The 13,564-nt window shown below is 63.0% G+C and overlaps 1 protein-coding gene across 1 annotated transcript in view; it reads right to left on the bottom strand.

Moving 5' to 3' along the window:
- Nucleotides 1–5,737: 5,737 nt before the first annotated feature.
- The window catches only part of ARAP1 (ArfGAP with RhoGAP domain, ankyrin repeat and PH domain 1), a 34,340-nt gene continuing 26,513 nt past the window's right edge, over nt 5,738–13,564 (bottom strand). Inside the window, exons 22-35 of the mRNA XM_027699846.1 lie at nt 13,031–13,136; nt 12,659–12,806; nt 12,371–12,454; nt 12,145–12,213; nt 11,857–11,974; nt 10,987–11,100; nt 10,436–10,578; nt 9,881–9,913; nt 8,925–9,007; nt 8,300–8,350; nt 7,868–7,931; nt 7,501–7,656; nt 6,554–6,591; nt 5,738–6,371 (exon numbers count right to left, since the gene is read on the bottom strand). Coding sequence (XP_027555647.1) covers nt 6,574–6,591; nt 7,501–7,656; nt 7,868–7,931; nt 8,300–8,350; nt 8,925–9,007; nt 9,881–9,913; nt 10,436–10,578; nt 10,987–11,100; nt 11,857–11,974; nt 12,145–12,213; nt 12,371–12,454; nt 12,659–12,806; nt 13,031–13,136 — 1,187 coding nt within the window. The 3' untranslated portion in view covers nt 5,738–6,371; nt 6,554–6,573. The remainder of the gene's footprint in view (nt 6,372–6,553; nt 6,592–7,500; nt 7,657–7,867; nt 7,932–8,299; nt 8,351–8,924; nt 9,008–9,880; nt 9,914–10,435; nt 10,579–10,986; nt 11,101–11,856; nt 11,975–12,144; nt 12,214–12,370; nt 12,455–12,658; nt 12,807–13,030; nt 13,137–13,564) is intronic.

Below are 13,564 nucleotides of genomic sequence, written 5' to 3'. Positions count from 1 at the left end.
CTGCAGGCTGGTCCCAGCAGCCCCCCGGCCCCCTCCCCCGCAGGCCCCCGGGCCTGCCAGGGCAGCAGGAGGGCGACTGGTGCCAGCACTTGTCGCTGAGCCTGCCCTCCGGCCTCTCCCGGCGTCCCCTGCCTGCTCACATCTGTCAGCGGGCTGCGGGAGGGGACAGGGACCCGCCGGCTCCACCGCGCTCGGGACGTCACACGGGTGACCTTGCCCGGTGCTGAGCCACGGGGATGGGGCGCTCATGGCCAGCACTGGGCCTGGGGGGACCCTCTGTCCCCTCCTTCCAACCTCCGTTCTCGTTGCCCCTCGAACGCTTCCCACCTCCCGCAGTCCGACACATCCCCGACACCAAAGTCTGGAGCAACGTCCCCGCGGTGCCACTGCCCAGGTGGCAGCATCCGTCCCTTGGGTGACAGCCCTGCTCTCCACCGTGCCCCAGGGCTTCTTGGGGTGGGGAAAAGCGGGGATGAGATTCCCAGAGGTGACGGGAGGGACTCGGTGCTCCTCCGGGCTGCAGAAGTGACTTGGAGCGTCGCCCCCTCCCCTCCCAGGTGGGGGGTCAGCTCTGCTCTCTCACCTGCAAACGAGCTCTCAGACATTTCTTCCCAGCAGGATAAGGCAGTGAATTCCCTGCGGAAGCAATCTCCTGGAGTCCCACAGTTTAGTGACCACAGCCCTTGGAGCAGAGACATGGACACGCCACGAGTCCCGTGGGCCAAGCACCCACGCCCAACCCAGCCCTGCACCCAGACACACCAAACCCGGAGCCACACAGCCCAGCAAACTGGGGCACCCCCCGCCAGAGCCGCACAGTCCCTCCCCAGAAGGACAGAGGTGTTGGTTGGGATAACCCCACCCTCTGGTCATCCCATCACAGCCGTGCCAGCACACACGGGGGGGGCTCTGCGAGGGCACCCCCTGCCCAGCGCGCCTCCGCTGCCACCCTCCAGCCCCCCGAGCATCCCCCCAGGTGGGCACCAACCCTCGGGGTCTGGCCTTTGGGGGCAGCCCCCCGCAGCCGGGCTGAGGGCGATGGGGTTCGCCCGACACCCGCAGCATCGGGCACCGGGTGCGGTACAAAGGTTCGTCCCCAGGGGGGGACCACGGGGACGCGCGGTGTGGCACATGGGGCTGGCACGCTGCCGCCCCGGCTGCCGGCTGCCAGGTAGCCATGGAAACCTCCCGGCAGGATGCTGTGCCGATAAATAGCCAATTTGAAGTGATTCTCCTCAAAGAGCTTTTTTTTTCCCCTGTATTTTTTGATATATAATGTCCCAGCCATTTTTTATGTTTACCTTTACGTTTTTGTTATTTTCCCTTTATTTGATTGGTTTCTCTCATTCCATTGTTTTTCTTATTTTTTTCTTTATTTTATTATTTTTCCTTCGACTCAAGGCCTGAGCTCTATGAACACTCAAAACTGGGACTTGCAATCTTCCTTCTCATCAATGAGCCGAAGCTCGTTGTTGTTCCAGTGGCAGCACACACAGAAGCGGGGTGACATCGTTCAGGGGGTGCAGGGCCACGTGTGCCTGGAGCTGCTGCTGGCCTGGGCGTGTATTTGGGTGGGATGAACACACGTGTGTGCCCCTGAGTGCCCGTGTGGGTGAGTTTGGACGTGTGGCTGTGCGTGGAGCTGCAGATCCAGGCGCTGTGTCGGTGCAAGCAGGCTCGTGCACACACGTGTGCCACGGGAGTCACAGCCCAGCGTGGGCTCCTCGGGAGTCTCCCAGGGGTGGAACAAGAGGAAATGAAGATTTCGGAGTCCTGGTGACCCACAGCCGGACTTGGGGACCCACAGCCACCTGAGATTCATCCTTCACGAGTGGATGGGCAGAGCCGTGCCTGCTCCTCTGAGGCTGCACCCCACCTCGGGTGCATCTGGGTGTAGGGCTGGGTTGGGGATGGGTGCTCAGCCTGCAGGACACCTGGCACATCCGTGCCCCTGCTTGGAGCGCTGTGGCCATTCACCACGGGGCTCCAGGAGATGGATTCTGCAGGGATTTCACTGCCTTCTCTCACTGAAGAAAGGAATGGGGCTGTCTGCAGCTTGCCTGAGGCTTCCACCCGGGGAAGAATGCTCCAAGGATGCTCCAGAGATGCTTCAGTTCCCTTCTCTGACCCTTCTACAGCCCAGGGTCCCCACTACCCCTGGAAATCTCATCCCCCTTTCTCCCCACCCCAATCAGACTCGGAGAGTGGAGAGGAGCAGGGCTGTCCCCCAGGGGACACACAGCAGCCGGCGTGGTGCCGAGTCAGCAATCCTATAGATCTGCACACAGCTCCCTGGGGATCCTATCCCGCTCCCTGAGCTCCGTGCCCAGCCCCAGACAGGGATGCAGCAGGGATATCTCTGGGCTGACAACCCAGGAGCGTCGCTGCTCCAATGTTAAACGGGGAGACTGAAAGATCTGTTATTTTTAAATAAATGCAAATTAACGTCTGCTTAATGGGGAAAGACAACCCCAGCTCCCCCTCAGAGCCAGTGATGCAACAGAAGTGGAAAAAGAGCCACCAGTGGGAGCATCCTTCCTCGGGTGCCAGACCCCAGTGCTTTGGGATGCTGTAATGGTTTCACACCATTGGCCTCTGCTGGGCGGAGGGTTGGCAGCTGCTTGTACCCACTGGTCCCTGTGCCCACTGAGGAGGTCCCCCCGACCAGGAAAATCCTGATCTGGCTCCCACCTCTGCCGCCCATCACCAGTTTGCTCTGGTCATGTCTCCTTGCCCAGCTCTGGCCCTGCCAAGCCAAGGGCAGCCACCCTTCCCCAAACACTGTCTCAATTCCCTCCAGACACCGAGCCCCAAACGCTCACAGTCCCCACTGCCAGCATCCCATGGGAACTGGGAGAGGCAGATGCCCCATCCCAGGGACCCTCCTGGGCACAACCCACCTCTGCACCCTTTCCTCCCCCCCCCCACCAGCCCAACATTTGTTTAGTTATTTAAATTTCCTTTATTTTTCTTATTAAGTTGGAGTGGCGAGTGGGCGGCTGCCAGGGAGGGAGGAGGGAGCAGGCTGAGCAGGGGGAGAACTGGCAGGGATAAAAGACTTCAAGCAGCCGGGCCTTTCCTCTGCCCCATCACTTTCTGCTCTTAAAACCCTCCCAGGGGCTCTCCTCTCCCACCCTCACCAACCAGAGCCCCTTCCCACTGCTCTGGCCAGGCTGGAAGAGGATGGGTGGTCCCCCGTGTCAGTTTGGGGAGCAGAGGGTTTCCCCAAATCTTTCCCCAGCCTGAGCCCATTTTCTGTATGGATAAACTGATGGCAGAGGAAGGTGGTGAACCCCTTGGGAGCACTCCGAGTGGGGTGGCAGACACACACACATAGATGGGGAAAAGGCAGGAGGAAAGGAAAAGTAAAAAATAATGGGAGAAAGGCTGGAAAAATCCAGTGACAGTTTAATGGGGTCGCTGATAGAATAATGACTGGTTTAAAGTCTGCCGGAGCGTGGCTGCTCTCTATTAAACCTGGAAGCTGAGAGGCTGCTGAGTTCATTACTGGGGAGGGGGGTGCAGGGATGTGGAGTGGGGGGCTGAGCTGCCGTGGGCGCAGATGCAGGGGAAGACCCGTGGAGACGTCCCATACTGGTGCCATGGAGCCACTGTGGCATCACACCAGGGCTGTCTGGGCATTACCTGGCACTACCCAAAACGAGGAGGGTGAATGTGGGGTTTCGCCCCCACAAGAGGCAGCACCCAGGGAAGGCAGCACTCGGGAATGGCAGCACCCCGGGAATGGCAGCACCATCACCGTGACCCAAGGCTGGCATTCCCCGAATCCGTGTGTCCGGCACACAAGGTCACTGATGCTCCCACCACCACCAGACCGTGGGCAAGGACAGGGACAATTCCGGCTCTGCCACGTGCCCAGGGCTCCAGCCCCCCAGGAAGAGGCAGCGGGTCCCAGCCAGGTCCCAGTGGGATCCCAGCCGGTGGCTGCAAAGGGGACAAAAGACACCCTCACGTGCCCAACCACCCCCCCCCCCCGAGTGCTGGGGTTTATTAAGTTGTTTGTAAATGCCTCTGCAATTAATCACTCCCGGTGTGGGGTGTCACATGGCGCTCGCCTCCTCAGTGCTATGTATAGAGAGAGCTGGAGAGGGGCCCCATCCATCCCGCTCCGGAGTGACAGGCTCCTGGCTGGATTCACCCCTCCACAGGGCAGCACTGCACCAGCTCAGGGCAGCAGTGGGGCTGCTGCTGGGCCGGAGGGCGTCAGGGCAGGGCTGCCCCAGTGTCACCATTCCATCCTGGATCCCCTCAAATGGGCTGTCAGCAGCTCTCTGCCCATCCGTTCCCCAAAAAACCAGGATGGAAGTGAAAGGAACCCCAAACCTCACGCTCAAGGGATCCAGAGGGGTTTCCAGCATCCTGCTGCTGCACCCACACTTGGCCTCCTCCGTCTGGTGGGGTGTGCAGGGAGGGAGACCTGGCCCTGGATGGAAGCTCGGCTGGTTGGGAGCCAGGAAGAGCTGGCTCAGCTCCTCAAGCAGGGCAGTGCTGGGGGTCCTGGTGGTGAGAGAGCGGGAAGGAGGAGGATGGAAGGGCAGTCGCATGGCCAGAGGCACAGCAGGGCTGCTGAGGGGGATAGGGGGAGGGATCGGGGAGGGATGAGTGGAGGGACTGATGGTTGGATGGATGAGGGAATGAATTGACTGATGGACAGATGGTTGGATGGACGAGGGGATGGATGGTTGGATGGACGAGGGGATAGATTGATGGATGGACAGATGGATGGATGGATGGATGGATGAATGCATGGATTGGTGGATGGATAGACTGATGGATTAGTATCTGAACAAAGCTGAGCACTAACGGTGTTTCATGGCACTCCCCTGGGGTTTGGTGCCAGGCACCCCCTCCCTGCCCGCAAAACCCTGGGCACCAGGAGCCCCATGGGACTGCCTGGCACAGCAGAAGGGGACAGGGGTCATGGAGCCAGGGCTCGTGGAGGCTCTTCCCCGCTCCCCAACACCCGGGTTCTCACCCTGGCACAGCCATGAGGGACCCGAACCACACACTGGTGTAGGTGAGGCTGGAGGGGTGCTGGTCTCTGGGGGCGGTGGGGACACAGGTGCCTCCCCTCTGTGTCGCTCTGGGTGGCTCCTCTACCCCTCCCAGAGCTGCAGGTGCCACCAGCACAGCTGCCACAGTCCCCAATCCCCCAATCCCACACCCAGCAGCGCCCGCGGGTGATTGACAACCCTCCCACTCCCACGCGTGACTCACCGACAGCCCCGGGGGGGCTCAGCGTGAGCAGGGGGCGGGGGGACACCCCCACCCAGGGCTGTCGACTGCAGGGCTGCAACTCAGCGGGGAGAGACGCTCCCAGCCCCCTGCATCCATCCATCCATCCCCACAGCTCTGCCTCCCCGGGGACCTGCCCCTCCACAGCCCCAGGCGGAGCTCGAGGGGCTCCCACGGCAGGTTCCAAGGTGATGGGAGCTGGCAGGCAGTGCCAGTGCGTGGCATCAGCCACGGGCTGTGGGGAGGAACTCCCAGGGCTGCCACGATCCAAGGGGGCCGCTCCAACCCCTGGCTTTGAAATGCCCATTGTGCCTCACGCTGCAGGGCCCCATCACCCATCCTCCGGCAAAAACCCACTGGGTGCACCCAGGGCTGTCCCTCTGCACCCACAGGGTCACCAGCTCCTGGTGCCCCCGCCCTGCACGGCTGGCAGGGACATGGACACCCCCACCCTGCTGACAGACACGGACACCTCCACTCCGTTTCTCAAGACCTTTAATATTGTCAAGAGGCAGCAGCAGGAAGCAGGGGCTGCTCCTGCCACCTGCACCCTGGTGGATGGGAGACAGAGGCCGGGTGCACCCCCTCCCCAGTTTGGGGGGGACACTGAGGCTTTTGTCACCCTGCCCTGTCCAGCACGGAGGGGACCCTTCCCCAGGAGTGATGGGAGCACGAGGACACCGGTGCCTATGGCCAGGTGTGTGTCCCATGGGAAGGGCTGGTCCCACATCTCACTGTAAGGGCAGCTCCCACCTGCCTTGTCGTTTCAGAGGAGAAGGAATTAAAAACAGGGGATGGAGGAGGAAAAGTAAAAACCCCCAACCGCAGCCCCCAGCCGGGCTCTGCCTGTTTGCCCGGAGCTGGGAGAAGAAGTGGTGGCCAAAGGCAGCGGGGTCAGGGGGCTGGCATCCCGTGGGCTGCCTGGCCATGGCTCCTGAGCCCAGCTCCACGGGGGGGTGGGTGGCCTCGCTGCCATCTCCACTCCTGGCTGCCCGTGGGTCACCGTGGTGGAAGGTGAGAGGCCGTTGGAGGCTCCGGAGGCAGCAGGACCCCAGCAGGGGCCGGGGTGCGGGGCTGGCACAGGACCTCGAGGGCTGCCCCACCTGGGCATGAACCTGTGGCACAAGCGGAGAGCAAAGGGTCCGTGAAGGGGAGGGGGAAGCCACTCCCATCCCTCTCCCACCTTGTGGGAGCCGTGCCATGTCCCCAAGCTGGGGTGGCAACAGGACAGGCAGGGCCATTGGCTCCCACTGCCAGCGGGTCTAGGTAGGGGGTGTGGGCAGGGGGGGACACTCACTGGCATGTCAGTTCTCCAGCTCAGACATTCCGCAGGAGCTGGGGACAGAGGGCAGACAGGTCACCCTTCATCCTCAGCCTCCTCTCCCCCATGTCTGCGCATCACTGGCAGCGTGGTGCCCGGGGGGACACAGGGAAAACCCCCCCCAAGGGAAATCACGGTCCCCCCAGGGTCGCTGGGGTGCCAGCACCCCTCTCCACGGCCGGGGACACTGTCCCCCTGTCCCTGGGAGCCCCGGTGTGCTGGTTCCCTGCCCCAGCCCACACCAGCACACGCACACCGCCAAGCACAGCCCACAGCAAAGCCCGGGGGGGGCTTCGCCGCTGCCCCGTTATAAACCTGAGCCTGGGGGGACGTCCCAGGGCAGCAAGGACGCTGCTTTCTGTCCTTGGGGCACCCTTGGGTGATGCCCAAGCGATGCCAGCGATGGGATCCCGCCGGCACAGCCGTGCCCCCAGGTTTATAACAGCAACGAGGGCCCGAGGGATTGGCTCGGGGGCGGTGGGACCATCGCTGGTCCTACCGCCGGCCCCGTGGCTGGGCAAGACTCCAGCATCAGCACCCGTGTGGTGTGGGGACACCCAACGCGTGGCAGCCCCTGGGCAGGACAGCTGGAGCAGACGGACAGACAGACAGCGGGATCAGGAGCTGATTTGTGACCAGGACAGAAATCCCACCCCTGTTAGAGGAAAAATCAGGAGCATGGCAGCATCCCCTCTTCTTGCATCACATGGTTTGGGACGTCCCTGGACCCAGGAGACCCCCCACATGGGCCCCCAAAGGATCAGCCGGACCTCCCGGATCCTTCTGGGGTGACTGGAGGTGACGTGGTACACACGGAACGGGAGCAGGGATGGGAGTGGGGATATCCCCCCCAGGTTTGGGGTGTGATGCAGGGGGGATGCAGCCCCGCGTGGAGGGCCCCCCGGTGCCCCCAGGTCACTCACGGTTAGGGGGTCAGTAGCGAAAGCAGCCACACTGTTCCTCATCTCGCTCTCATTGCCCCGCAGCGGGATGAGGGAGATGTTACCCAACCTGGCGTCCTGCTGCGGCCGCGCCGCCCGCGTCCGGGGCCGCTCCGAGGGCCACAGGGCCCCCCCGTTCTGCAGGCAGAGGGGACAGATGGGGGCCACAGCCTCGGCCACCCCAGGACCCCCCTTTCACCCTGGCAACCCCCCTTTCACCCTGGCACGCGGGTGTTTAGGGATACCTGGATACCCCAAAGGGTTTCCTTGCTGGCCAAGCGTCCCCCCAGGGCTGACCCCCACGGGGTGTCCTGCTTTTGCAGGGAGTGATGGTCTGTCCCCTCCCTACCTGCACCTGGAGAAAGGTGGCAAACCACTCCCGCAGATCAGCCTGGGTGTCACAGCACAGGTACCTGTGGGGACACGGTGTCAGCAGCCACAGGAGATGGAGGAGGCAGTGGGTGTCCTCTCTGACCGCTCCAGGGGCACCTGCCTGCTCCAGGGGCCTCAGCCACTGCTCTGCATGAGAGCCCAGGGCACTGAAGGGGACAGCCCTGGGCCCCAGGGGGAACCTGAGCGGGGCTGTGGGTGCTCAGCCAGGCTGTGCCCACACCTACGATGTCCCTGCCCATGCCAGGGGGGTGGGACTGGATGCTATTCAAGGTCCCTTCCCACCCAAACCATTTCATGACCCTGTGATTCCCCACCTCCCCCTGCCACAGCTCCAGAGAGCTGCTGCATGTGTGAATGAGTTTAGTGTCCCCGTGTCGCCTTCCCTCACCATTGCTGCTTCTCATGCTTCTCATTCTCATAGAAGACTGTAAAGCCCCAGCTGGAAGAGGGGAGTGAAAACATGAACCCCAACATCCCACACTGCCGTCCTCTGCTGGTCAAGCACCCCAACAAACCCCCTTCATCCCTGCCACCCCCCATCTCTGCGCCTCCCCGTCCCTGCAACCCTCCCATCCCTGCGACCCCTCATCCCTGCAAACTCCCTGTCTCTGCAACCACCCCGTCCAGCCCCACACACCCTACCCCAGTCCTGCAAACTCCCTCCAGCCCCACAACACCCCAGCACTGCACTGCTCCCAGCCCCTCACTCTCCCCCAGCCCCACAACTTCCCCCCGGCGACAGGGACAAGGCAGGGGACAGCGCCGGGAACAGGGCAGGGGACGGGGGCTGGGGACAGGGCTGGGGACAGCCCGGTCCTCGCGGGTGGCACCGGGCTCAGCCGCGTCCTGCGGGGCTGCTCTGACACCTGGTGGCAGGAGGCCCGGCCAGCAGCAAAACTGTCCCTGTCCTTGTCCCCGTCCCCATCCCCACTCCTGTCCTCATTCCCGTTCCCACCCCATCCTCATCACCAGCCCCGTTCCCAGCTCTGCTCCCAGCCCCACGGGCTGCTCACCATGTCGGGGGTCGAAGCTTCTTCTTAACGCCCAGGTAGACCTTCAGGTTTCGGACAGGCCACTCCTTCTCCGGCTTGTGGCTCTGAGGGGACAGGGAACCAGCACGGGGTTGGTGGCTGCCAAACCTGTCCCCACCCACCACGGTCCCCACCGACGCTGGGATGGGGTCCATCCCCCCGGCAGGGAGGAAAACCCAGGGTGATGAGTGACGGGGACGGGGGTGAAGCCCAGGATGGAGCAGAGCAGGTCTCCATCACCCGTGGCAAGGGCCACAGGCAGCAGGAAAGGGACACAGAAGGCCTGTCCCTGGGGCACGGTCCCCCAGAGACAGTGCCAGCTGCCTTCAGAGCTGGGACCAGCACTGGCACACTGTGACAGGGTCTCGAGGGCACCAGACATCTGCTGTGGGGGTCCCACATCACACCCCTGCTCAGCACCACGGCCACTGACATGGCAGCGGTGGTCCCAGACCCACAGTGCCTGGAGCACATTCCTGAATGTCCCACTGCCACCACGGCAGTGCTGGTTGTGCCTTGCCATGCCCCAGGACCCCGGGGATCCTGCTGGGGACCCTGCTGGGGACCCTGGGGACCCCCCATCCGTGTTCACGTGCAAGCGGCGTTGGCTTACAAGAGCCCGATCCAATGCCCGCGGGATGGGGAAGCAGCTCAGCCCATCCCCATCCTCTCCAGCCCCTTCCCACCCCCAGCTCTGGCTGCCTGGAGTGAAGGGCAGCGGGACCCCCGAGCTGGAGGGAGCAGAGAACTCCAGGGGCTCACGGGAAGGGACGGCAGCACCGGGCACAGCTTCGGTGATTGGCACACACACGCTGCAGCATTGGATTTGGGATTGATCCCAGACCGGATCTGGGATCAACCCTGGGCAGGCTTGTAAGGGCAGAGGGCACGGGAGCCCCTGCACCCCAGCTGAGCCCCCCGCTCCCCTCCCTACTCACGCTCTCCAAGGGGGGGCTCCGCTGCCTCAGGCTCTGTTCAACAGAGGAGAGGGGTTAAAGCAGAGGTGGGGGACCCCTCCCTGCAGCCCCCCCTGTGCCCAGGGGCAGGGCAGGGCGATGGAGCAGCGACGTGCCAGGGTGCGGTGTCAGATCAGGGGGAGCAGGAACCGGGGATGGGGAGTGGCTGTCCCAGCACAGCCGGGATGCCAGAGTGCCCATCTCAGCCCTGGCACCGACCAGGAGCTCTGGGATCCACCCCGGGAAACTCCGGGTTTGGCAAGAGCACTTCTGGGGTCAGCCCTGGCACTGCCCACGCTGCCTGTCCCTGCCTGCACAGCCCGTGCCACGCCAGCCCCACAGCTGCCTGCGCTGCCTGTCCCTGCCTGCACTGCCCGTGCCACGCCAGCCCCACCGCTGCCTGCGCTGCCTGAGCGATGCCAGCCCACACGGGCCTCGTGTCCCCAGGGACGCCCCGCACACAGTCACGGTGTGGCAGGGCCGGGAGGGGAAGGGAAGTGAAGGCAGGGGCAGGGCAGGCAGCAGGCAGGGGCTCACCCTCACTTCCTTGTAGAGGCGCAGGCAGGAGTGGTTGAGGATGAAGTAGCGATCGTGGAAGCCGGTGCTCAGCCCAAGCCCCAGCAGGTTCCTCTCCTCCCGGAATTTCATCATGCCGTGCTTGCAGTCGCCCACTCTGCTGGCTGGGGGCACGTGCCTGAGCGGCTCCGGCCCCCCGGGGGGGTCAGGCCCCCCAGGAAGGGCGCAGGGTGCAGACAGACCCTCGCCCACACCGTGGCAGCTCTGGCTGCTGCAGGGCCCCCGGCACTGCCCCTCTGTGCCCAGCCCAGGCAGGGCAGGCAGGACCAGCTCCCCCACCCACTGGGCACAGCATCCGTGGGTGACCCTGTATCAGGGGACTCCCAGCCACGTGCTAACTGGGCTGGAGCCTATTCCACTTGCATGGATCCCATCCCACCCTATCCCATCCCCTTCCCCATTCCCATCCACTCCCCCATCCCCTCCCCTCCCCTCCGTATCCCCATCCCTGCCCATCCCCACCCCATCCCCTCTCTCCTCTCCCTGCCCAGACTGTGGCCCCTGGCTCTCACCGAGGTAGATGAGCATGTTCTCCATGGACATCTGCTTCTTCACCACCAGGTAACTCTCTGTCCCCAGGCAGTGCAGGATGGGCAGGACTTTCTCAGAGTAATGCAAGGGCCGCTCTGTCAGGCAGGGGACAGGCAGGTCTCAGGCAGTACCCCCAGGGCCAGCTCCCATCCTGGGGGTCACACCTGTGGCCTGAGGGTCTGCCACGGTCCTGCCACTAAACCGTGTCCCCAGGTGCCACATCTACGTGTCTTTTCAATCCCTCCAGAGATGGTGACTCCACCACTGCCCTGGGCAGCCTGTGCCAGGGTTGGCAGCCCTTTTGGCAATGGAATTTTCCCTAATATCCAACCTAAATCTCCCCTGGCACAACTCGAGGACGTTTCCTCTTATCACTTGTTACCTGGGAGAAGAGACCAACTCCCAGGCACTGTCAGCAGGAGGTTGGGGCAACAGCAGGCAGGACCAGGATCTCATCCTGCTCAAGCTGAGCTCTCTCTTGCTGCTGCCTATGGGCAAGCCAAGGCTGCTCCCTTTGGTGGCTGAAGAGCCCAGACACCTCTCTCCATCAAGCTTCAGAGGCATTTAAACCCCTAAGGATGCAGATAAGTGCTGGCCTGAACTCAGCCCATCAGCAGTGCTTGGCCACGTGCGAGCTGGATGCAGCGAGAGCTGCCCTCCCCTGAGTGCCTGCAGCCCATCCCAGCACTGCTCTGTGCAGTGATCCCCACAGGAGCCTTTTCATACCCATCCCTACATCCATCCCCACCTCCATCTGCATCTCCATCCCCATACCCATCCTCACTCCATCTGCATCCCCATCTCCATACCCACCCCTGTCCTCCTCACCACCCTCACACCCCTGCACCAACCTGCCTCCTCCCTCTCATTCACTTCGAAGCAGCTCCAGTAGTCCTTCTCCTTCATGACAATTTTCCTCCGGTCCAGGATCTCAAAGGTGAGCTCCTCAGCTGTCATCGTGGCCGGGATCTGAGGGAAGGGGGCACGTCTCCATCAGCCAGTGCCCCGGGCCCTTCCATCCTCATACCACAGAGGTGCCAGCTCAGCGTGTGTCCCCACGCCACCACAGAGGCTTGGGCACACAACAAGGGTGTCCCTGCCCCCTCTTCACCCTCCGTGCCCTCCATCCCAGGGCTCACTTTGACATGCTGCTCTGTCTCTGTCTTCTTCTCCTCCAGGTAGACGGTGCAGATGAAGTCCCCAGCTTGCTGGAGGGCAACAGGAAAATGCTTCAAGCTACAGCTTCCCATGCATGGGTGAAATCCCCCAACCAGCACGGACACCCCCTGCATGGGGCATCTCCAGGAGATGCTACAGTAGGCACTGGGGGCCCCGGATGAAGAGGTCCCTATGTCCAGGACCCACCTGCATTCCGCTGGATGACGCCTCCCGCATCTTCATGATGGCCATGATTTCGTCCTGCTGCTTCTTCATCTCTTGGTCATTCACCTGCCAGAGGAGCCATCGGGGCTGACCAAACCACCCTGGCTCCAGGCTTGGGGTTTCCAGGGTTTGAAAAGACATGGTACCCCGTCCCCTCATCTCCAAAGCAGGGACATGTCTGCAGACAGAGCAGACCCAGCTTCCTCCTCCTTCCACCTCCCCATCCCCTAGGAATGTCCACACACTGGTCTGACCTGGGGGTGAACCTACGTTAAAGATCTTCACGTAGTGGTTGATGAGGTCCTCCACCACACGCCCTGCCTTGTAGTCCTTCCCATCCGTCTGGAAGAGCGTGGGCCCGAAGACAATGGCCAGGTTGTGCGTGTTCATCTGGTTCTCCCCAGAGAAGCACTGGACCCTGCAGAGGACACCATTAAGATTCCTGCCCCAGAGCCCCCCCAGGACCCCTCCTTCAGCCCCCCATGCCAGGACACGACGCTTGGCATTGGGCACAGCTCGACCCCAAGGGACACGAGCCAAGGGATGAGGGCTCTCCCACGCCCCAGAGTCCCCCAGGACCCCGCAGGGGGTGGGTCGATGCCCCACAGGGGCTTGGGGAGCCTGGGCTCAGCCCCTCCATACCGGAAGAGGTGGTTGATGAGAGCCTTGAGCGTGGCCCGGTTCACCGGGGGGAGGGCACCCAGCAGCTGCCGGTACTCGCTGACCTTCGCCTCCTCATCCTCCAGCGCTGCCAGAGGGACGTGAGGGACAGGATGAACATGGAGAAGCACAAAGGGGAGACTAAGACTCAGATCCTCCCCTGCGCACCCCACCTCAAACCCTCCTGTCCTACCATGGGGATGGAGGATCCCAGATTCATGGGGCCAGAGCATCCCAGCTCTGCAGGGCTGGAGTATGCCAGGGCTGGAGTATGCCAGGGCTGGAGCATCCCAGCTCCACGAGGCTGGAGCATTCCAGCTCTGCAGGGCTGGAGTATGCCAGGGCTGGAGCATCCCAGCTCCACAAGGCTGGAGCGTCCCAGCTCTGCAGGTCTGGATTGCCAGAGATTCATGGGGCCAGAGCACCCCAGCTCCATAGGACTGAAGCATCCCAGAGCTGAAGCATCTCAGCTCCATGGGGCCAGAGCATCCCAGCTCTGCAGGGATGGGGTATGCC

The sequence above is a fragment of the Neopelma chrysocephalum genome, unplaced genomic scaffold, assembly GCF_003984885.1.
Source record: "Neopelma chrysocephalum unplaced genomic scaffold, ASM398488v2 Primary Assembly neopelma1_141, whole genome shotgun sequence".
Taxonomy (NCBI): Eukaryota; Metazoa; Chordata; class Aves; order Passeriformes; family Pipridae; genus Neopelma; species Neopelma chrysocephalum.
The sequence above is the reverse complement of the archived record's forward strand: the minus strand, read 5'-3'. Positions and strand labels throughout refer to the sequence as shown.